This window comes from Oncorhynchus keta, chromosome 1, assembly GCF_023373465.1.
Source record: "Oncorhynchus keta strain PuntledgeMale-10-30-2019 chromosome 1, Oket_V2, whole genome shotgun sequence".
Classification (NCBI taxonomy): Eukaryota; Metazoa; Chordata; class Actinopteri; order Salmoniformes; family Salmonidae; genus Oncorhynchus; species Oncorhynchus keta.
This window is the reverse complement of record NC_068421.1, coordinates 78,749,185-78,772,611: the sequence shown is the minus strand read 5'-3', so window position 1 is coordinate 78,772,611 and position 23,427 is coordinate 78,749,185. Positions and strand designations below refer to the sequence as shown.

The 23,427-nt window shown below is 44.6% G+C and overlaps 1 protein-coding gene across 1 annotated transcript in view; it reads right to left on the bottom strand.

Annotated features, from left to right (window-relative positions):
* Positions 1 to 23,427, bottom strand: part of adcy1a (adenylate cyclase 1a) — a 237,776-nt gene that overhangs the window by 48,593 nt on the left and 165,756 nt on the right. Inside the window, exons 6-9 of the mRNA XM_052461503.1 lie at positions 15,593 to 15,751; positions 14,538 to 14,679; positions 11,457 to 11,612; positions 6,489 to 6,680 (exon numbers count right to left, since the gene is read on the bottom strand). Of these exons, the coding sequence (XP_052317463.1) occupies positions 6,489 to 6,680; positions 11,457 to 11,612; positions 14,538 to 14,679; positions 15,593 to 15,751 (649 nt within the window). The remainder of the gene's footprint in view (positions 1 to 6,488; positions 6,681 to 11,456; positions 11,613 to 14,537; positions 14,680 to 15,592; positions 15,752 to 23,427) is intronic.

The following is a 23,427-nucleotide window of genomic DNA, read 5'->3' as shown; positions in this document are numbered from 1 at the left end:
ACAACATGCTATGAGAAATGAGGGGCATGGTGTCCTCTCACCCAAGAAACGGTTTAGGTTGAGGAAGTGGGTCACAACAGTGCGTAAAGGTTTACCTTCAGACACTGTTTAAATGTTTAATTTCTTACTGACACTGGGGCTTTTTGAGCTTTGCTATTGGTCTATTTCTCTGCTGGCTTTTCTCCCACTTCTTATGGAGACTCTTCGGGTAGGCTCGCTCAATATAAATGGCGCCAGAGATGCGGGAAAGAGGAGTGTGTTGAGTGAATATGTAAAACATAAACAAGTACAGGTGTTGTTTCTGCAGGAGACGCATAGTGATGTGGTGAATGAAGTTGATTGGGGGCTCTGGTGGAAAGGGGCAAGTGTGTTGAGCCATGGGACAAATCTTAGTGCAGGGGTGGCAGTCCTTTTTGCACCGGGTCTGGCTGTAAAAATTTGCTCCTCAAAGGAGGTGTGTAGGGGTAGGTTGCTTGTTGTTAAAGCAGAAATTAACAACATGTGTTTTGTCTTTATAAATGTGTATGCGCCTAACACAGGGAGAGAAAGAGGGGTTCTATTTGGGAGTCTTAGACAGGAACTCTCACAAGTAGCGCCTGAGGAGACGCTGGTGATCGGAGGTGACTGGAACTGTACAATGGATTTTACAAAAGACAGAAATGGGGAAGAGCCTCATTCAGTGTCAGTGGGAGTGTTAAGGGACATCTTTAATCAGTTTGACCTAGTGGATGTTTGGAGAACTAAACATCCAAACACAAGACAGTATACGTGGGTGAAGGTTTTGGGGCTAGGGTGAGTGCAGCTCGACTTGATCGTTTTACATGTCCAGGAATCAGAGCAATAGGCTTCTGAGTGCTACCATTCTCCCAGTGGGGTTTTCGGATCACCACATAACCATGGCTCGGCTGTCTATTTCACCAGGGCCCCGGCAGGCATCTTATTGGAAGTTCAATGTAAAGCTCTTACAAGATGCCACTTTTTGCTCAGGTTTCCAGACTTTTTGGGAAAGATGGGGGCAGCGAAGAGAGGAGTATGAGTCTCTGAGTCAGTGGTGGGATGTGGGGAAAGTGCAAATTCGGCTTTTCTGTCAACAGTACACAGCTCTCTCATCCTCAGAGGCTAGGAGAGTGTTGGGGGAACTAGAGCGGTGTATTAGTGAGATGGAGGTAGAGATGGTGGGGCAAGGCAATGTAGGCCTCCAGGCTAACTTAGCCGAATTACGTAGGGACCTGGGCAGTTTTTTCCAGGTTAAAGCAAAGGGAGCACTTGTAAGAGCTAGGTTCTCCATGCTCAAGGAGATGGATGCTCCCAGCTCCTTCTTCTTTGGTTTGGAAAGACAGAGCAGTGAAGCCAAGGGTATGCATTGTCTACGGCTGTCTGATGGGCGGGTGACCTCTGTGGTGGGGGAGATGCGGGAGCGGACTGTGGAGTTTTATACTGAATTGTATAGGGCAGAAATGTGTGATCCTATGTGTGCTCAGGTCTTGTTCGCAGGACTCCCTAAGCTCTCTCGGGCACAGAGGGATGAAATGGACATTCCTCTGTTGTCACATGAACTGGCAGAGGCAGTAACCCAGATGTCCCCGGTCGTGCACCCGGGGTTGATGGACTTCCAGTGGAATTTTACAAAAATTCTGGGGAACAATTGGACAGGATTTCTTTTGCGTGTTGCGAGAATGCGTAGGGGTAGGAGAGTTGCCGATGAGCTGCCGTCGGGCGGCTCTGACTCTCCTGCCCAAAAAAGGGGACTTGTGTGAACTTAAGAACTGGAGGCCTGTGGCGTTACTCTGTGCGGACTACAAGATTTTTGCCAAGGTCCTCTCTAACAGACTGAAGTCCCATCTGGACTCTATAATACACAAGGACCAGACATATTGTGTACCGGGACGCTCAATCACGGACAACTTGTTCTTGATTAGGGACATGTTGGACTTGTCGAGAGGTTCTAATGTGAACTTTGGACTGGTCTCTTTAGATCAAGAGAAGGCTTTTGATAGAGTGGATCATGAGTATCTGTTTAATGTGATGTCTGTGTTTGGGTTTGGGAAGAGTTTTGTGACCTGTGTGAAGCTGTTGTATGCTGGGGCGTCATGTATGGTTAAGGTGGGAGGGGGCTCAGTAGGCCAGTCTGGGTGAGACGGGGCATTAGACAAGGATGCCCTCTATCTGGGCAGCTGTACACACTAGCCATTGAGCCTTTTTAGGACTGCTACGCAGGAGACTGCGGGGAGTGTGCTGGACAGGCATGGATGTGGTGACAGGAATTGCAGTCTCAGCATATGCAGATGATGTTTCTGTGATGGTCAGGGATGGGCAAGATATGCAGGAACTAGAGACCAGTCTGAAGGTGTATGAGGGAGCTTCATCAGCTAAGGTAAACTGGGGAAAGAGCAAAGCTCTGTTATGTGGGGCATGGGGGATAGGGCTCCTCCTCTGCTTCCAGGGGTTTGCAGTGGGGTTGTGAAGGGCTTAAAGTGTTGGGGGTGTACCTGGGCTCGGAGAGGTGGGTCAGCAAGAACTGGGAGGGGCTGACACAGGCAGTGGTGTCAAGACTGGCCAGGTGGAGGTGGCTCCTGTCCCAAGTGTCATATAGAGGGAGGGTGCTGATAATCAACAACCTGGTGGCATCTTCCTTGTGGCATAAACTGGCTGTCCTCAACCCCCCGCCGGTCTGCTTGCAGACCTGCAACGCAAGCTGGTGGACTTTTTTGGTCGGGACATCACTGGCTGAAGGCAGCAGTTTTGTACATGACCGTCCACGAAGGAGGACAGGGCCTGGTGGAACTGGAGAGCAGGATGGCTGCTTTCAGACTAAAGGCGGTGCAGAGACTGCTGTACCACACTGATGTTGGCTGGAGGGAACCAGCATGCGCGCTGCTGAGGAGAGCTGGCGGATTAGGGTTGGACCGGCAGCTGTTCCTCATGAAGCTGGAGAGGCTGAGTACAGCAGGTCTCTCAGAGTTTTACTCTGCGGTGCTGAGGGCCTGGCAGCTGCTAAGGCCCACACGAGAAGGGGTGTGGAGCCTGGGCAGTGGGTGTGGGAGGAGCCCATCTTCCACAACCCAGCCATCCCTTTGAGATCGGTTCAGTCGGCCACCCTGCAGAGGCAACTGATGGCAGGGGGTTTACAAAGGCTGGGTGACCTGAGACTGCTGGGAGAGGAGGGGTGGAAAACCCCGGAGGTCTTGGCGCAACAAACAGGAATAACGTCTCTTAGGCTGCTGGAGAGATTCCTGGAGGAGGTCCAGGAGGCACTGTCTGAGCCGGTAAGGGGGTGTTTGAGAGGCCAAAGGGAGAGGGGCCACCAATGTTCCCGCCACTGCAGGTGACGGCAGAGACTGGAGACTGGCAAGGGGGTCTGGAGGACTTGTTAGATTTTAACACTCCGAGCCTGGGGAGTTTGAGGGGTGGGAGGTAAAGCCCTCTACAACCTCTGCGTTAAGGTGAGGAGCATTAGAAGCCTAACAGGAGTGAAGGCACATCAGTGGCAGGGGGTATGTGGGGCGGAGAGTATGGTGGGTTTTAGATGGAGGGCGCTCTACAAACCCCCAGTACCAAAGAGGTCAGGGGACCTCCAGTGGAGGGTTCTTCATGGAGCCCTGGCCACTAACAGCTGGTTGGCACGGGTTGATCCGGGAATTGGGCAGGGGTGTCCTTTCTGTCAAATGAAAGAAACTGTAATTCATGTGTTTTCTGTGTGCACCAGGTTAATGCCATTAATGTCTCTGTTGGAATGTCTGTGTGACAGGTTGGGGGTGGTTTTTGCTGTTGGGATGTTTATAATGGGATACAGGTATTCGAGTAAGGAGAAAGAAAAATGTGTTTTGTTGAATTTTCTGTTTGCTCAGGCAAAGTTAGCTATTTGGCTAACAAGGAGGAACAGGGTCAAAGGTGGGGGGATAACAGACCCTTTACTACTGTTTCATGGGATGGTCTCTGCGCGCCTTAGGGTTGAGTTTGAGTTCTATAAAATGATCAAATGCGTGGAGATGTTTGAGGAGATATGGTGTGTTGGGGGGGCTGTCTGTATTGCTGGGGAAGATGTTTTGGATATACGGTTGTAGGAGATGGTTTTTGTGTATTTTTATTTATTTTTATTTTTATTTATTTTAGGAGTGGGGGGTGAGTTTTAAATGAATTAAGAATGTTTCAATAAAGCAAGACCAAAAGTCAAAGTCTCTCTCTCTCTCTCTCTCTCTCTCTCTCTCTCTCTCTCTCTCTCTCTCTCTCTCTCTCTCTCTCTCTCTCTCTCTCTCTCTCTCTCTCTCGCTCACTTGCTGTCTTGACCTCTGAATGCTCGGCTATGAAAAGCCAACTGGCATTTATTAACCTGACTGGTTGCACCCTCTATAACCACTGCTTATATTATTTGACCCTGCTGGTCATCATTTTTTACATTGTATTCAATTTCCAGTGAGACTATTCAAGCCATCGACTCACTGATGAATGAAGATGAAGGGCAATCGGCAAATGCAGTCTGGAATCTGCTGGCATCACCGCACAACATCAACAATGCTCTTACCACAGTCAGATCAGGGACTGTAGTGATGCCTCTTGCACTGAGATGCAGTGCTTTAGACTACTGCGCCACTCGAGAGCCATGACCAATATGACCAATATATATATTATATTTTTCAGAACATTAACCATGTGTGTTCTCTTGTTTTGTACTGTTCTGTAGTTTCGAACCAATGATTTACCAAGATGACATTGAATGTTCCTGAGTGGCCTAGTAACAGTTTTGACTTAAATCGTCTTGAAAATCGAGGGCAAGACTTGAAAATGGCTGTCTAGCAATGAACAACAACCAACTTGACAAAGCTTGAAGAATAAATAAATAATGTGCAAATATTGTACAATCCAGGTGTGCAAAGCTCTTAGAGACTTACCCAGAAAGTGTTTCATTTTCCATAAATGTCATACATTTTAGGAAATTTTCTTCCACTTTGACATTATAGAGTATTTAGTGTACATTGACCAAAAATGACAATTAAATCCATTTTAATCCGACTTTGTAACACAATAAAATGTGGAAAAAGTCAAGGGGCGTGAATACTTTCTGAAGGCACTGTAGACCCCAAAAGGGTTGTAATGATATCGGAACAGTTTTTTAATGGTTCTTTACCTTAAGGTTCTGTATAGCACCATACAGGGTCCATTTAGAAGCTTATGAGCATGGTTGTTTATAGAACCTTCAAGAAAAGGTTCCATATAGCACCAAAAAGGGTTCCGCTATGGTTACAAGCCAAAGAACCTTTATTTGGCAACATATAAAACCATTTGTTTTTAGTGTGTTCCGTCAGAAAAATTGTAATCAGATTAGATACTTTTCATCTAGATGACCTCTAGATGATTACTTTTTGGATCACATTTAGAAAGGATGTTTATGAAAAAATACATTACAACACCTTTCTGTTTTCTCAATGACATTCAATTCAGCATTGAAAAAAAGATGCAAGTTTAAATTTCTTCCACCTGAGCGAGTATGACCACAAGTCAGAAACCACTATGGCGACACAGCAAATGCGTTTAATAGATTATCTTTGTCTTCTTCTAATGCCTGTTAATGGGAAAGTAATCAAAAAGTTACATTTAGAAAGTAACCTACCCAACCCTGCACACACGCACTCACACAGGCACACACGCAACGCACTCACACAGGCACACACGCAACGCACTCACACAGGCACACACACAAACATACACACATACACCCACACATACATATACACACAATCACAGTTCTTCTGTTCTCTGAGTCTTTGTGTCAGACTCCCACTCACACGAAGGAGAAAGTCATCCGGCGGGCGCATGTGGCTCAGAGGCTCCCAAATCATTAGCAGTACCCCCTCCTGAGAGTGTGGGTGGATCACTTTAAACCCCACAACCAAAGATGACAGGCGTGGGAGAGAGAGAGGAGAGGGGAAGGGGGAGAGAAAAATAAAGAGTAAGAGAGAGGAGAGAGAAAGAGAGAAAGAGAGAGAGAGAGAGAGAGAGAGAGAGAGAGAGAGAGAGAGAGAGAGAGAGAGAGAGAGAGAGAGAGAGAGAGAGAGAGAGAGAGAGAGAGAGAGAGAGAGAGGGAGAGAAGAAAAAGAGGAGAGAAAGAGAAAGAGAGAGAGAGAGAGAGAGAGAGAGAGAGAGAGAGAGAGAGAGGGGGAGAGAGAGAGAGATAGAGAGGGGAGAGAGAGAGAGAGAGAGAGAGAGAGAGAGGGGAGAGAGAGAGGAGAGAGAGAGAGAGAGAGAGAGAGAGAGAGAGAGGAAGAGTGAGAGAGAGAGAGGGGGAGAAAGAGTGAGAGAGAGAGAGAGAGAGAGAGAGAGAGAGAGAGAGAGAGAGAGAGAGAGAGAGAGGGGGGGGGGGGCGAAAGAGAGAGAAGATGAAGGGAGTCACGAAGCATGCCCCTTCTTTGCCACCCACACACTGAGAAAGAAAGACAGTGAGAAGGCAGATTTTTACAGTGTGTGTGTGTGTGTGTGTGTACTCTACATACCCTGCGCTCCCTGTCTGTGTTCCTGTAGGTGAGTGTGATGAAGTTGAGGTCGGTGGTCTGTGAGTCTGTCTGACGAGCCTCGATTAGCCGGCCAATGTAGCGGTTAACCCGTGTACCAGGCGGGTGCTGCACGGAGCCCGAGAACGACGTCCGGCTACGCACCTTCTCCGATGCCGTCCGCAACGCACGCCTCTGTCAGGGACACGGAGGACAATGTGCTAATATTAGGACAGCATCAGAGTCACAAGGACTTGAACACCATCCACAGGAGAACCTGGAAGTGGCCGTTCCACCTCTATACATATGTTAATTCCAAGGTTTAATGAGTTCTTATACCGTAGGTCCTACAGCTTATATAGTTTAGTCGCAAACAGTTATTGGAATAAATAATTAATCATGGCATACAGGAAACATATAGGAAACATACACTCAGCGGACAGTTTATTAGGTATACCCATATAGTACCGGGTCGGACCCCCCTTTGCCCCCAGAACAGCTTGAAGGAAAAAATTCCCCACACCATTGACACCAGACAGGATGGGTCTATGGACTTAAGATGACTCTGCCATCAGAATGACGCAACAGGAACCAGGATTCGTCAGACCAGGCAATGTTTTTCCACTCCTCAATTGTCCAGTGTCTATGATTGCATGCCCCCTGGAGCCACTAATAAACTGGCCACTGAGTGTATAACAACTGTATTGGTAAGAATAACATTCCCTTCAATTGGTAATGCCCTTGTTAGTGTATCAAATGGTGAGACTGTGGGTGTATCAAACGGAAAACCATGCCAATACATCCTCCAAACATTGGCTTCGAAGGCATTATCACTTAATTATCACTTTTATACAACAGGTTAACAACATATTCAAATATTTTCATTAAAAAATATATTTTGATTAATTTATTCATACTATTTCATCCTTCCACAAGATATAGTCCTGACACAACTCTAGGGTTGCTACCCAAGCTGACTGGTCATTCGTTCTATCGGTTCGGTTGCCAGAGACGCCACCCAGTCATTAAGTTGTTCGTTCTAAATGTTCTATTGCCATACTACTGTTTGGCAATGTTCTTATGCCAAACAGTGCAGCCAGAATAACAACAAATTAGCCGCATTTGCATTTATTTAAGCTGTTTTCTAGTGACATTTATTAATAACACCCATAACAATGAGCTAATGATGCGCAATATCACCTGGTATAGAAATTGTGCTCTCTCATCGGGACACTGTTGTTCAGAGGAGCTAGCAAACAACACAGCTAACACAACACCAACACAGCTAACACAGCACCAACACAGCTAACACAACACCAACACAGCTAACACAACACCAACACAGCTAACACAACACCAACACAGCTAACACCAACACAGCTAACACAACACCAACACAGCTAACACAACACCAACACAGCTAGCACAACACCAACGCACCTAACACAGCACCAACACAGCTGACACAACACCAACACAGCTAACACAACACCAACACAGCTAACACAACACCAACACAGCTAACACAACACCAACACAGCTAACACAACACCAACACAGCTAACACAACACCAACACAGCTAACACAACACCAACACAGCTAACACAACACCAACACAGCTAACACAACACCAACACAGCTAACACAACACCAACACAGCTGACACAACACCAACACAGCTAACACAGCACCAACACAGCTAACACAACACCAACATAGCTAACACAACACCAACACAGCTAGCACCAACACAGCTAACACAACACCAACACAGCTAACACTACACCAACACAGCTAACACAGCACCAACACAGCTAACACAGCACCAACACAGCTAACACAACACCAACACAGCTAGCACAACACCAACACAGCTAACACAGCACCAACACAGCTAACACAACACCAACACAGCTAACACAGCACCAACACAGCTAACACAACACCAACACAGCTAACACAGCACCAACACAGCTAACACAGCACCAACACAACTAAAAACAACACCAACACAACATCAACACAGCTAACACAACACCAACACAAATAACACAGCACCAACACAGCTAACACAGCACCAACACATCTAACACAACACCAACACAACACCAACACAGCTAACACAACACCAACACAAATAACACAACACCAACACAGCTAAGACAATTTTACATTTACATTTAAGTCATTTAGCAGACGCTCTTATCCAGAGCGACTTACAAATTGGTGCATTCACCTTATGACATCCAGTGGAACAGCCACTTTACAATAGTGCATCTAAATCTTTTAGGGGGTGAGAAGGATTACTTATCCTATCCTAGGTATTCCTTAAAGAGGTGGGGTTTCAGGTGTCTCCGGAAGGTGGTGATTGACTCCGCTGTCCTGGCGTCGTGAGGGAGTTTGTTCCACCATTGGGGGCCAGAGCAGCGAACAGTTTTGACTGGGCTGAGCGGGAACTGTACTTCCTCAGTGGTAGGGAGGCGAGCAGGCCAGAGGTGGATGAACGCAGTGCCCTTGTTTGGGTGTAGGGCCTGATCAGAGCCTGGAGGTACTGAGGTGCCGTTCCCCTCACAGCTCCGTAGGCAAGCACCATGGTCTTGTAGCGGATGCGAGCTTCAACTGGAAGCCAGTGGAGAGAGCGGAGGAGCGGGGTGACGTGAGAGAACTTGGGAAGGTTGAACACCAGACGGGCTGCGGCGTTCTGGATGAGTTGTAGGGGTTTAATGGCACAGGCAGGGAGCCCAGCCAACAGCGAGTTGCAGTAATCCAGACGGGAGATGACAAGTGCCTGGATTAGGACCTGCGCCGCTTCCTGTGTGAGGCAGGGTCGTACTCTGCGGATGTTGTAGAGCATGAACCTACAGGAACGGGCCACCGCCTTGATGTTAGTTGAGAACGACAGGGTGTTGTCCAGGATCACGCCAAGGTTCTTAGCGCTCTGGGAGGAGGACACAATGGAGTTGTCAACCGTGATGGCGAGATCATGGAACGGGCAGTCCTTCCCCGGGAGGAAGAGCAGCTCCGTCTTGCCGAGGTTCAGCTTGAGGTGGTGATCCGTCATCCACACTGATATGTCTGCCAGACATGCAGAGATGCGATTCGCCACCTGGTCATCAGAAGGGGGAAAGGAGAAGATTAATTGTGTGTCGTCTGCATAGCAATGATAGGAGAGACCATGTGAGGTTATGACAGAGCCAAGTGACTTGGTGTATAGCGAGAATAGGAGAGGGCCTAGAACAGAGCCCTGGGGGACACCAGTGGTGAGAGCGCGTGGTGAGGAGACAGATTCTCGCCACGCCACCTGGTAGGAGCGACCTGTCAGGTAGGACGCAATCCAAGCGTGGGCTGCGCCGGAGATGCCCAACCCGGAGAGGGTGGAGAGGAGGATCTGATGGTTCACAGTATCGAAGGCAGCCGATAGGTCTAGAAGGATGAGAGCAGAGGAGAGAGAGTTAGCTTTAGCAGTGCGGAGCGCCTCCGTGATGCAGAGAAGAGCAGTCTCGGTTGAATGACTAGTCTTGAAACCTGACTGATTTGGATCAAGAAGGTCATTCTGAGAGAGATAACAGTAGAGCTGGCCAAGGACGGCACGTTCAAGAGTTTTGGAGAGAAAAGAAAGAAGGGATACTGGTCTGTAGTTGTTGACATCGGAGGGATCGAGTGTAGGTTTTTTCAGAAGGGGTGCAACTCTCGCTCTCTTGAAGACGGAAGGGACGTAGCCAGCGGTCAGGGATGAGTTGATGAGCGAGGTGAGGTAAGGGAGAAGGTCTCCGGAAATGGTCTGGAGAAGAGAGGAGGGGATAGGGTCAAGCGGGCAGGTTGTTGGGCGGCCGGCCGTCACAAGACGTGAGATTTCATCTGGAGAATCACTTCAAACTGAAGCTGGAAAGACCGCAAAGTAGCTACATTTAGTTTCGTTTGACCTGTTTTCTATTTCTTTGTATATGTTCTTAAAAATTATGATTTTGACTGGCTGAGAAAAGCTGTCTGCCTGTCTGTCTCGTCCCGACTCCCGACCCCTACACGTACATTATTATTATTTAAATATTGAAACAATTTTGCAAATATCAGAGAGACAGACCACAAGTTTTATACAGCTCTACGCAATTGAAAACCAATTGCTAATCTAAAAGAAATGGGAGATAATGTCTAGATGCTTTTTATAATGGAGATCAACTGTATAAATTGTCTGGCTGTGCTGATGAGACAGTGGATTGGAACAGAGCTTTAGCCGGTGGTAACTTGTGGAATAGACACCGGCTGATTTTAACCAATCAGCGTCCATGATTAGACCCACCCGTTGAACAATGTAATATTATTGGGTGTCATAATGCTAGCATTAGCAATGAGTTCTACAATGTAATACTTTTGGGTGTCATAATGCTAGCATTAGCAGTGAGTTCTACAACGTAATACTTTTGGGTGTCATAACGCTAGCATTAGCAGTGAGCTCTACAGTGAATTCTAAAGCCAGACAAAGCCCCGACAGTTATTAGAGGATTACACAGTTACAGGGCTATTCCTGACAGAGAAATGATGCCTCCACACACACACCAATCATAACACACTGAGTCATCACTGAGTCACAGTTTTCAACACACACCCACCCTATAATATAGCGGTTTGTTTTGTTGTTAGAGTTAGCAATGATATCTGTTGCCTTGGTTTTAACCAAGTTTCTGTAACTTACTCTGGGAATGAGTGTGTTGGCACTTATAGGAGTGATACAGATTAGTGTGTGTGTGTGTGTGTGTGTGTGTGTGTGTGTGTGTGTGTGTGTGTGTGCGTGCGTGCGTGCGTGCGTGCGTGCGTGCGTGCGTGCGTGTGCGTTCAGGATTAGGAGACCGAGCAGGATTTCACAGCTGGACATAAAAACCTGTTAAAAGGTTTTTAGCTCTTAGACATATTATTTCCCAGAAATACGAATACACACACACACAACAGCCACACACTAACAGCAACACAAACACCTTGTCATCGTCGTCGCAGGTCATGACGTTAGAGAAGGGGATCTCCGCCTTGAACATCTTCCTACAGTGCATGAGCTGAACCAGCAGGTAGCACACTGTCTTAAACTTCATCTTCTTGGCTGGCTTGATATCCGACAGGATCAACCCTGGGAAGATCTGAGGAGAGAAGGGAGAGAGAGGGGGAGGGGGAGAGAGGGGGAATAGAGGGAGCAGGTGGAGAGAAAGGGGTGGGGGAGAGAGGGAGAGGGAGGTGGGAAAGAGGGGGAGGGAGGGAGGGAGTGGGGGAGGGAGAGAGGGGAGGGGGGAAGCAGGGGGAGAGAGAGGTGTTTAAGTACTAGAGAAAGATCTTCAGCCTTTATAAAATAAACTCTATAAAAGAGCCTATTAACTGGTAGTGTTATGTGATAGAGTCTAATAACTGGTAGTGTTATGTGATAGAGTCTAATAACTGGTAGTGTTATGTTATAGAGCCTATTAACTGGTAGTGTTATGTGATAGAGTCTAATAACTGGTAGTGTTATGTGATAGAGCCTATTAACTGGTAGTGTTGTGTGATAGAGTCTAATAACTGGTAGTGTTATGTGATAGAGTCTAATAACTGGTAGTGTTATGTGATAGAGTCTAATAACTGGTAGTGTTATGTTATAGAGCCTATTAACTGGTAGTGTTATGTGATAGAGTCTAATAACTGGTAGTGTTATGTGATAGAGCCTATTAACTGGTAGTGTTATGTGATAGAGTCTAATAACTGGTAGTGTTGTGTGATAGAGTCTAATAACTGGTAGTGTTGTGTGATAGAGTCTATTAACTGGTAGTGTTATGTGATAGAGTCTAATAACTGGTAGTGTTATGTGATAGAGTCTAATAACTGGTAGTGTTATGTGATTAGAGTCTATTAACTGGTAGTGTTGTGTGATGGAGTCTAATAACTGGTAGTGTTATGTGATAGAGTCTAATAACTGGTAGTGTTATGTGATAGAGTCTAATAACTGGTAGTGTTATGTGATAGAGTCTAATAACTGGTAGTGTTAAGTGATGGAGTCTAATAACTGGTAGTGTTATGTGATAGAGTCTAATAACTGGTAGTGTTAAGTGAGAGGAAGAGAGAGAGATAAAATGATCACATCAGGACTATCAGTCCTAACACTTCCTGAGGAAGAAAAGTTGAGACAGATCAAGCAGTGTGTGTGTGTGTGTGTGTGTGTGTGTGTGTGTGTGTGTGTGTGTGTGTGTGTGTGTGTGTGTGTGTGTGTGTGTGTGTGTGTGTGTGTGTGTGTGTGTGTGTGTGTGTCTGCCTGCTCTAGATGATACGTTAGACCTCTTGTGGTTATTAAGTGTTTCAGGTACAACAACTAAATACAGACAATTTAAACTGAGATCAGTGTGACAGTATGATTCACCTGTATAATATATGTGTATGATCCACATTTATGATCTATGTGTATTATCCACATGTATGATCCACATGTATGATCTATGTGTATTATCCACATGTATGATCTGTATGATCCACATGTATGATCTATGTGTATGATCCACATGTATGATCCACATGTATGATCTACGTGTATTATCCACATGTATGATCTATGTGTATTATCCACATGTATGATCTATGTGTATGATCCACATGTATGATCCCATGTATGATCCACATGTATGATCTATGTGTATGATCCACATGTATGATCTACATGTATGATCCACATGTATGATCTATGTGTATGATCCACATGTATGATCTATGTGTATGATCTATGTGTATGATCCACATGTATGATCCACATGTATGATCCACGTGTATGATCCACATGTATGATCTATGTGTATGATCTATGTGTATGATCCACATGTATGATCCACATGTACGATCTGTGTATTATCCACATGTATGATCCACATGTATGATCTATGTGTATGATCTATGTGTATGATCCACATGTATGATCCACATGTATGATCTATGTGTATGATCTATGTGTATGATCCACATGTATGATCCACATGTATGATCTGTGTATTATCCACATGTATGATATGTGTATGATCTATGTGTATGATCCACATGTATGATCCACATGTACGATCTGTGTATTATCCACATGTATGATCCACATGTATGATCCACATGTATGATCCACATGTATGATCTATGTGTATGATACACATGTATGATCCACATGTATGATCTATGTGTATGATACACATGTATGATCCACATGTATGATCTATGTGTATGATCCACATGTATGATCCACATGTATGATCTGTGTATTATCCACATGTATGATCCACATGTATGATCCACATGTATGATCTATGTGTATGATCTATGTGTATGATCCACATGTATGATCAACATGTATGATCCACATGTATGATCTATGTGTATGATCTGTGTATTATCCACATGTATGATCCACATGTATGATCCACATGTGTGATATGTGTATGATCTATGTGTATGATCCGTGTATGATCCACATGTATGATCCATGTGTATGATCTATGTGTATGATCCACATGTATGATCCACATGTATGATCCACATGTATGATTCACATGTATGATCCACATGTGTGATATGTGTATGATCTATGTGTATGATACACATGTATGATCCACATGTATGATACACATGTCTGATCCACATGTATGATCCACATTACTGGGACTAGGAGACACTGACCCACAGCTTAATAGGATAAATCATTCAGTGGAATCACCATGCGTGAACTCCGGAGTTGAATCCTCCACTGTCTATAGTAGATTACACAGAATGGTGCAAAGGAAGTTGAAGTTGACTAATCTGGGCAACCCATAACCAAATCACACATGAGGGGTGACCAGCCACTGCATTATGTTCTGGGTGGAGCACAGGAGATGTTGGACTAGTGTAAGTGGCGGGACCAGGATATGGACCCCGGTGCACTATAAAGGGAATAGGGTGCCATTTTGGATGAAAACAGTATGAGTCACTGTGTACCTTAAGTCTGTAGGAGGGTACAATATAAGATTGTTGTGGTTGTGTGTTTGTGTATATACGGTTATTGGAATGTGTGTGTGTGTGTGGTTGTGTACCTTTCGCCTGTGGGAGGGTACTATGAAGAAGGTCTCAATGTTGTGTTTCTGTAGGAAGGTATGTCGATCATGGCCAAAGCCAGGCTCCACCTCATAGTCTCCATTCAAACACTCTAGAGTAGTCCTGGTTATGTGGACCTTACTGAAAGAGGAGAGAGAGAGAGAGAGAGAGAGAGAGAGAGAGAGAGAGAGAGAGAGAGAGAGAGAGAGAGAGAGAGAGAGAGAGAGAGAAAGAGAGGCACGAGAAGGAAGGGGTATACAGGGAAAGTGGGGAGAGAGAGAGGTGGGGGGAGTAATAGTGGATATGTAATTCATTAAAGGAAAATCAGAAACTGTTTTCATTTCTTCCAGGTTTGAGATAGATCATTAATCATTAATTACATTTCAGTTCATCTACTGAGCACACTGAGATTGGAATTAAATGGATCCCTACCCTGCTATCTCTGCTCATTAGCTGGTTCTTGTTTACTTGGCTCCTGAGTGACACAGCAGTGTAAGGTACTGCATCTCAGTGCTTTAGGTGTCACTACAGACACCCTGATTCAAATCCAGGCTGTATCACAACCAGCCGTGACTGGGAGTCCCATAAGGCAGGGCACAATTGGCCCAGCATCGTCCGGGTTTGGCCGGTGTAGGCCATCATTGCAAATAAGAATCTGTTCTTATTAACTGACTTGCCTAGTTAAAAATAAGGTTAAATAAAATAAAATAAAAAAGACTTTAATTGCATCGAATTGAAAGCACTCCCCTTTTTGTACACTCAACATTTCACGACTCTGGGGCCAATAAAATGCATTAAAAATAGCTTCTGTAGTTTTGTGATTGTTCAGAAATAGTTTTGGAGATACAAGGCTTTCTTTCAATAGCGAGACAATTCTCCCCCAAAAGAGCTTGACAAAACATTCCATGTCATCAATATGTGGCATTTCCCAAATGACACCTTACTCCCTATATATGGGCTATTCATGGGCTCTGGTCAAAAATAGTGCACTACTGTATATAGGGAATAGGGAGCCAATTAGGACTCAGACATAGTTTCCAGTAGTCATACATACCCAGGCAGTCCTCCTGCCTCCATCACATTGGCCAGAGTGACATCATTGGACCAGACATCATACTGCCACTTCCGGAGTCCCAGAACCCCACAGAGTACACGGCCCGTGTGCAGACCCACACGCATGTTCAGATCCACCTCTGTAGCCTCCACCACAGACCTAAGAAGAGATAGAAGCCTCGTGAAATGTACAGCCTGCTTCTAGCCTAAAGCATTGTTGTAGACCGCTTTATATCATCAGAATATTCTTCTTTTCACTTTAAAATCTTAAACTAACAAGTGGTATGCTTGTTAATGGGTACGGCCCTGAGTGTGCACTCTGTCATGACTGTCCTGATCTGGTCAGGTTACAGGAGACCACAACCCTACAGATTATCTCTCAACCCCAACAGAGGAGGAGAGATCTAGGGGTCTGAAGATGTGGGGGTTTTATGACCCCTCACGCCCCTGGTAAAACTTAGGCCACAGACAAATTCCTTTTGTCATGTTACTATGGAAAACCAGCCTCAGAACATTAAACATGAAATAAAGGGAATTTGGAACAATGGTTTCCGTCAGCCACAACGGTGGTCATGACAATAGATGGAATATGAAAATGTATGTCATTTTTGTTTTGTTATTAAAGGTTAATAGATGACGTTATTACGAAAACATTGTAACGTCAACAGTTTAGCTAGTATATGTTTGATGTTTATACGTTGTGTGGAAAATGTCCAAATCAAAGGGAATGTTTTGGTAAAGATGAAACGTGAAGTTAGTTGTCTAAAATTGGATTTGAATAAAATCTAGACCGTGCCTCATTAATTTGGTACTCTGAGAGAATTGCCCTAAATGCGGTTACGCCCACTTCGGACTCAAGGGTATAAAACCTGTGAGTATAGAATTTACAAGGAGACTACGTGACCCAAGCTGCAGCAAGGTTTAAAAAGTCAACGAACACAGAACGCAACGCAAGTTTGAGGTCAAAGAAATCCTTTTCTACCCGAGCTACGGATGAGTAGCTGTGTCTAAGCGGGCGAATTCAAGTCAAACCACATAGCCTCCATCTCCCATCGAATCGTGGTATCTAAAGGGTTTCATTCCTATGCTGTGAGCTCTGAGCTACAGAGCTGTCTGTCCTCAGAAGACCCCTTCCAGGGAAAGGGGTGAGGGAACAGACTCCTAAGCCAAAAAGGACACTGACATCGGGAGGACGCTCAGAGAGGGGAGCCGGAGTAGTGCGTCATCGAACAGCTGAAGGCCTACGCAGAGAATCCTCGGAGATCATCCCCACGTAATTACATCATTATATTCTGACCCATAAGAGTGGCAGTTTGGGGCAAGGCTAGGGTTAGAATAGCATAGCTGACAAATTCACCCAAATGTATATTTTTCTTGTGTACTTTCTTTTTTACGTGGGTAACACGCGCCATAGTGTGTTGGCCCTGTTATACTAAGTTCTAATCAATAGCCTATAATGTGTTTTGTCTATGTGTATCTTTTATCATCATTTTAGATTTTTAGTAAATAAATATTCAACTACGATTGGTGTGGTACGAACTCATTGGTGAGACCCGGGTCCGTGCAGATTCACGGGCTATCCGACGTTCAGGACGAGATTGTTAGAGGTAACTGGTTAATTTGCGGCTGTTGTAAAATCGATATTCTGATATTCTTTGAGTTAATTTGGGAAATAGAAAATCAATAAAAACTAGTTTTCCCATGGTGCCCCAGGTTAATGAGTTAATAATTGCTTGATTCAGTTAATCACGCAATTAGAAACTTGTAATCATTTGATGAGCAACAGTCGTCACATGAACTAATACAACGTCACGACATAGACTAAGTCTGTAAGTAATGTCTGACAGCAGAGGTCGATGTGGGATCCACTGAGGGTCCAAACAAAGCTCTGTATGTCATTTATCACATGGTAACTACTTTTCTTTGGGTTTGAATTCAACTTTTTTAACTCACTTTTACAAATTAACAAAATGTGATAATTATCAATAGCAACTACCAGAGTTGTTTACATTTACAATCACTGTTTGAGAAATAAAAAACAATGCTAAGATTTCAGAATATATTCCTCTGCTAAGAAGGTGAAATATCTAGATAAAAACAAAAAGCTTCCAGCAGGGGACGACATTCTTCCAAGTTCCGACAATTGACAGATATGTAGTGTGACATTCAAAGCTTTTCACATCATCACGTGGTATTGTTTCTTCGATACAAGCATCGTTACGTTGTGTCGAATCCAGGCCCCCAGCGTCACAAGCTCTGATGGTCGGCTACTGCGTAGCAACCTAGCGGTGCCAAAAGCCCTGATCTGCCCTAGAAAGCGAATCTAAATTATGATCGCCAGAACAGCCACACAAATTTTTTTAGATGATCGTTTTAGGCTCTAAAATGTGTTTATTATGCTAAATTTCGATCCCTATGGGAAATAATTTTTAAGTTCACAACAAATTGAGATATTTAATTAAATAATGATCCATTCTGACTACTACATTTGTCATCACACAGCACTGACACAGACCAATGACGGGCCGGAAGGCTACGAAGAGGCTCCTGGCTGACTCTCTCAGGCAGGATTGAAATTAATACATTGACCATGATCCTTTGCTAGTTACGGCTATTTTCATGATCCTTGGCACTTCAAATTGAAAAACTTCCGGTTTCATGCGCCAAAAGGAGTTTTCCATTGGAATACATGATGACGTCAACGCTATCACTATCAACTGGTTTTAATGTCTATGGTTCAATCAGTAGTGCTTTGAAAACTGCATCGGAAAATCAGTGCTCCGGCATGAATCGTCCCATCACTAAATATTCTAATATAATAATAATATTAACATCGCTAATTACATAAATTAATAAAATGGTTACTATTACAACTTTGGGATTTACATGGACTCTTAAGGAATTTATTCACCTCTGTAAGCATAATTGAAGCTACAATACTGTCAGTGTTCAACCTTAACATGTGATGACAATACACCAGTCTCAATCTTGTTTTTAAGAGTCCCAAAAATGAGAACCAAGCTTCTAAAAGGTAATTTCAGCCCCCTAGTCTTGGAATTCCCCAAGCCAACCTAAAAGGAAAACCACAAAAGGAAAACCAGCCACGTCACGGACACCGGCGTCTTGTTTCCAGTCAAACTAAACACCTTCTTTGCCCGCTTTGAGGATAATACAGTGCGACCGACGGGGCCGATACCAAGGACTGTGGGCTCTCCTTCTCCGTGGCCAACGTAAGTAAGACATTCAAAGGTGTTAACCCTCGCAAGACTGCCGGCCCAGACAGCATCCCTAGCCACGTCCTCAGAGCATGTGCAGACCAGCTGGCTGGTGTGTTTACGTGTCACGAATCCCGTTTCCTGAGTCTGTTTTTTGCCTGTGTTCTGTCCTGGAGTGTTTTTTCCGGCGTCCTGGAACGCACCCTGTCTGGTTGCCGGGCAATGTAGCCAGTTGGGAGTTCTGATTACCCGCACCTGTATCCCATCAGCTATCAGCTATAGCTCTTCATAAGCCCGGACCTGACATCCATTCCCTGCCGGATCGTTAGCCATGAACAGTATGTTGTGCCATAGTATCAGCCTCAAGTTGGATATAATTTATTTTGTTGTTTTTTACGTATTGCTTGCCTTAAACTTACCTCCGTTTGTTCTGTCTTCAGTTACTCACTCGGATCATTTACCCCATTCCCGCCTGGTCGTTGGAGGATTCCGCTACCCCATTGGATCCACCTATTTACTCTCATTAACTCACCACCGCTGCCCGCTACGCCACCTGGATATATCTACCCATTCACATTCACTTGTAAATAAATACTCACCTTCTTCCCACTCTCCTTGTCCTGGTCTGCTTCTGGGTTCGATTTTGAAAGAACGTGACATTACGGACATATTCAATCTCCCTATCCCAGTCTGCTGTCCCCACATGCTTCAAGATGGCTACCATTGCTCCTGTACCCAAAAAAGGCAAAGGAAATTAAACTAAATGACTATCGCCCGTAGCACTCACTTCCGTCATCATGAAGTGTTTTGAGAGACTAGTCAAGGATCATATCACCTCCACCTTACCTGTCACCCTAGAACCACTTCAATGTACTTACCACCCCAATAGATCCACAGACTATGCAATTTCCTTCACATTGCATACTGCCCTATCTCATCTGGACAAGAGGAATACCTACAGTGCCTTGCGAAAGTATTCGGCCCCCTTGAACTTTGCGACCTTTTGCCACATTTCAGGCTTCAAACATAAAGATATAAAACTGTATTTTTTGTGAAGAATCAACAACAAGTGGGACACAATCATGAAGTGGACCGACATTTATTGGATATTTCAAACTTTTTCAACAAATCAAAAACTGAAAAATTGGGCGTGCAAAATTATTCAGCCCCCTTAAGTTAATACTTTATAGCGCCACCTTTTGCTGTGATTACAGCTGTAAGTCGCTTGGGGTATGTCTCTATCAGTTTTGCACATCAAGAGATTTAACTTTTTCCCATTCCTCCTTGCAAAACAGCTCGAGCTCAGTGAGGTTGGATGGAGAGCATTTGTGAACAGCAGTTTTCAGTTCTTTCCACAGATTCTCGATTGGATTCAGGTCTGGACTTTGACTTGGCCATTCTTACACCTGGATATGTTTATTTTTGAACCATTCCATTGTAGATTTTGCTTTATGTTTTGGATCATTGTCTTGTTGGAAGACAAATCTCCGTCCCAATCTCAGGTCTTTTGCAGACTCCATCAGGTTTTCTTCCAGAATGGTCCTGTATTTGGCTCCATCCATCTTCCCATCAATTTTAACCATCTCCCCTGTCCCTTCTGAAGAAAAGCAGGCCCAAACCATGATGCTGCCACCACCATGTTTGACAGTGGGGATGGTGTGTAAGGGTCATGAGCTGTGTTGCTTTTACGCCAAACATAATGTTTTGCATTGTTGCCAAAAAGTTCAATTTTGGTTTCATCTGACCAGAGCACCTTCTTCCACATGTTTGGTGTGTCTCCCAGGTGGCTTGTGGCAAACTTTAAACAACACTTTTTATGGATATCTTTAAGAAATGGCTTTCTTCTTGCCACTCTTCCATAAAGGCCAGATTTGTGCAATATACGACTGATTGTTGTCCTATGGACAGAGTCTCCCACCTCAGCTGTAGATCTCTGCAGTTCATCCAGAGTGATCATGGGCCTCTTGGCTGCATCTCTGATCAGTCTTCTCCTTGTATGAGCTGAAAGTTTAGAGGGACGGCCAGGTCTTGGTAGATTTGCAGTGGTCTGATACTCCTTCCATTTCCATATTATCGCTTGCACAGTGCTCCTTGGGATGTTTAAAGCTTGGGAAATCTTTTTGTATCCAAATCCGGCTTTAAACTTCTTCACAACAGTATCTCGGACCTGCCTGGTGTGTTCCTTGTTCTTCATGACGCTCTCTGCGCTTTTAACGGACCTCTGAGACAATCACAGTGCAGGTGCATTTATACGGAGACTTGATTACACACAGGTGGATTGTATTTATCATCATTAGTCATTTAGGTCAACATTGGATCATTCAGAGATCCTCATTGAACTTCTGGAGAGAGTTTGCTGCACTGAAAGTAAAGGGGCTGAATAATTTTGCACGCCCAATTTTTCAGTTTTTGATTTGTTAAAAAAGTTTGAAATATCCAATAAATGTCGTTCCACTTCATGATTGTGTCCCACTTGTTGTTGTTTCTTCACAAAAAAATACAGTTTATATATTTATGTTTGAAGCCTGAAATGTGGCAAAAGGTCGCAAAGTTCAAGGGGGCCGAATACTTTCGCAAGGCACTGTATGTAAGAATGCTGTTCAGTGACAATAGCTCAGCATTCAACACCATAGTACCCTCCAAGCTCATCATTAAGCTTGAGGCCCTGGGTCTCAACCCCACCCTGGGCAATTGGGTCCTGGACTTTCTGACGGGCCGACCCTATGTGGTGAAGGTAGGGAACAACATCTCCACTTCGCCGATGCTCCACACTGGGGCCCCACAAGGGTGTGTGCTCAGCACCCTCCTGTACTCCCTGTTCACCCATGACTGCACCCAACTCAATCATCAAGTTTGCAGACGACACAACAGTAGTAGGCTTGATTACCAACAATGACGAGACAGCCTACAGGGAGGAGGTGAGGGCACTCGGAGTGTGGTGTCAGGAAAACAACCTCTCACTCAACGTCAACAAAACAAAGGAGAAAATCGTGGACTTCAGGAAACAGCAAAGGGAGCACTCCCTTATCCAAATCAATCGGACAGCAGTGGAGAAGGTGGAAAGTCTTAAATTTCTCGGCATACACATCACGGACAAACTGAAATGGTCCACCCACACAGACAGTGTGGTGAAGAAGACAAAACAGTGCCTCTTCAATCTCAGGAGGCTGAAGAAATGTGGCTTGTCACCTAAAACCCTTACAAACCTTGACAGATGCACAATTGAGAGCATCCTGTCAGGCTGTATCACCGCTTGGTACTGCAACTGCACCGAACACAACCGCAAGGCTCTCCAGACGGTGGTGTGGTCTGCACAACGCATCACCGGAGGCAAACTACCCGGCCTCCAGGACACCTACAGCACCCGATGTCACAGGAAGGCCAAAAATATAATCAAGGACAGAACTGTAAAAGTGTGTGCGAGCAAAAAGGCCTACAAGCCTGAATCAGTTACACCAGCTCTGTCAGGAGGAATGGGCCAAAATTCACCCAACTTATTGTGGGAAGCTTGTGGAAGGCTACCTGAAACATTTGACCCAAGTTAAATCATTTAAAGGCAATGCTACCAAATACTAATTGAGTGTATGTAAACTTCTGACCCACTGAGAATGTGATGAAAGAAATAAGAGCTGAAATAAATAATCCTCTCTACTATTATTCTGACATTTCACATTCTTAAAATAAAGTGGTGATCCTAACTGACCTAAGACAGGGAATTGTTACTAGGATTAAATGTCAGGAATTGTGAAACACTGAGTTTGAATGTATTTGGCAAAGGTGTATGTAAACTTCCGACTTCAACTGTATCCTTATTCCATTCCTTTACTTAGATGTATGTGTATTAGGTAGTTGTTGTGGAATTGTTAGATTAGATGTTGGATATTGCTGCAATGTCGGAAGTAGAAGAACAAGCATTTCGCTACACTCGCAATAACATCTTCTAACCATGTGTATGTGACCAATAAAATATGATTTGATTTGTAGAGCTGATACCTACCTGTGTGTGTGCGTGTGTGTGTGTGTGTGTGTGTGTGTGTGTGTGTGTGTGTGTGTGTGTGTGTGTGTGCGTGCGTGCGTGCGTGCGTGTGTGTGTGTGCGTGTGTGTGTATGTTTGCAGTCCCTGTCTTAGTGGTATGGCTTTGAGGAGATAAAGTGGGACTATTTCCACCACAGTCTCTCCCTCCACGTGAGTATATATAGAGGGAGAGAAGGGGAATCTAGGGGGAGAGGGTGGATAATTCAAGAAGCGAGAGACAGAGAGGACCATATGGAATAGAGAGAGAAAGAGAGGACCATATGGAATAGAGAGAGAAAGAGAGGACCATATGGAATAGAGAGAGAAAGAGAGGACCATATGGAATAGAGAGAGAAAGAGAGGACCATATGGAATGGAGAGAGACAGAGAGGACCATATGGAATAGAGAGAGAAAGAGAGGACCATATGGAATAGAGGGAGAAAGAGAGGACCATAAGGAATAGAGAGAGAAAGAGAGGACCATATGGAATAGAGAGAGAAAGAGAGGACCATATGGAATAGAGAGAGAAAGAGAGGACCATATGGAATGGAGAGAGACAGAGAGGACCATATGGAATAGAGAGAGAAAGAGAGGACCATATGGAA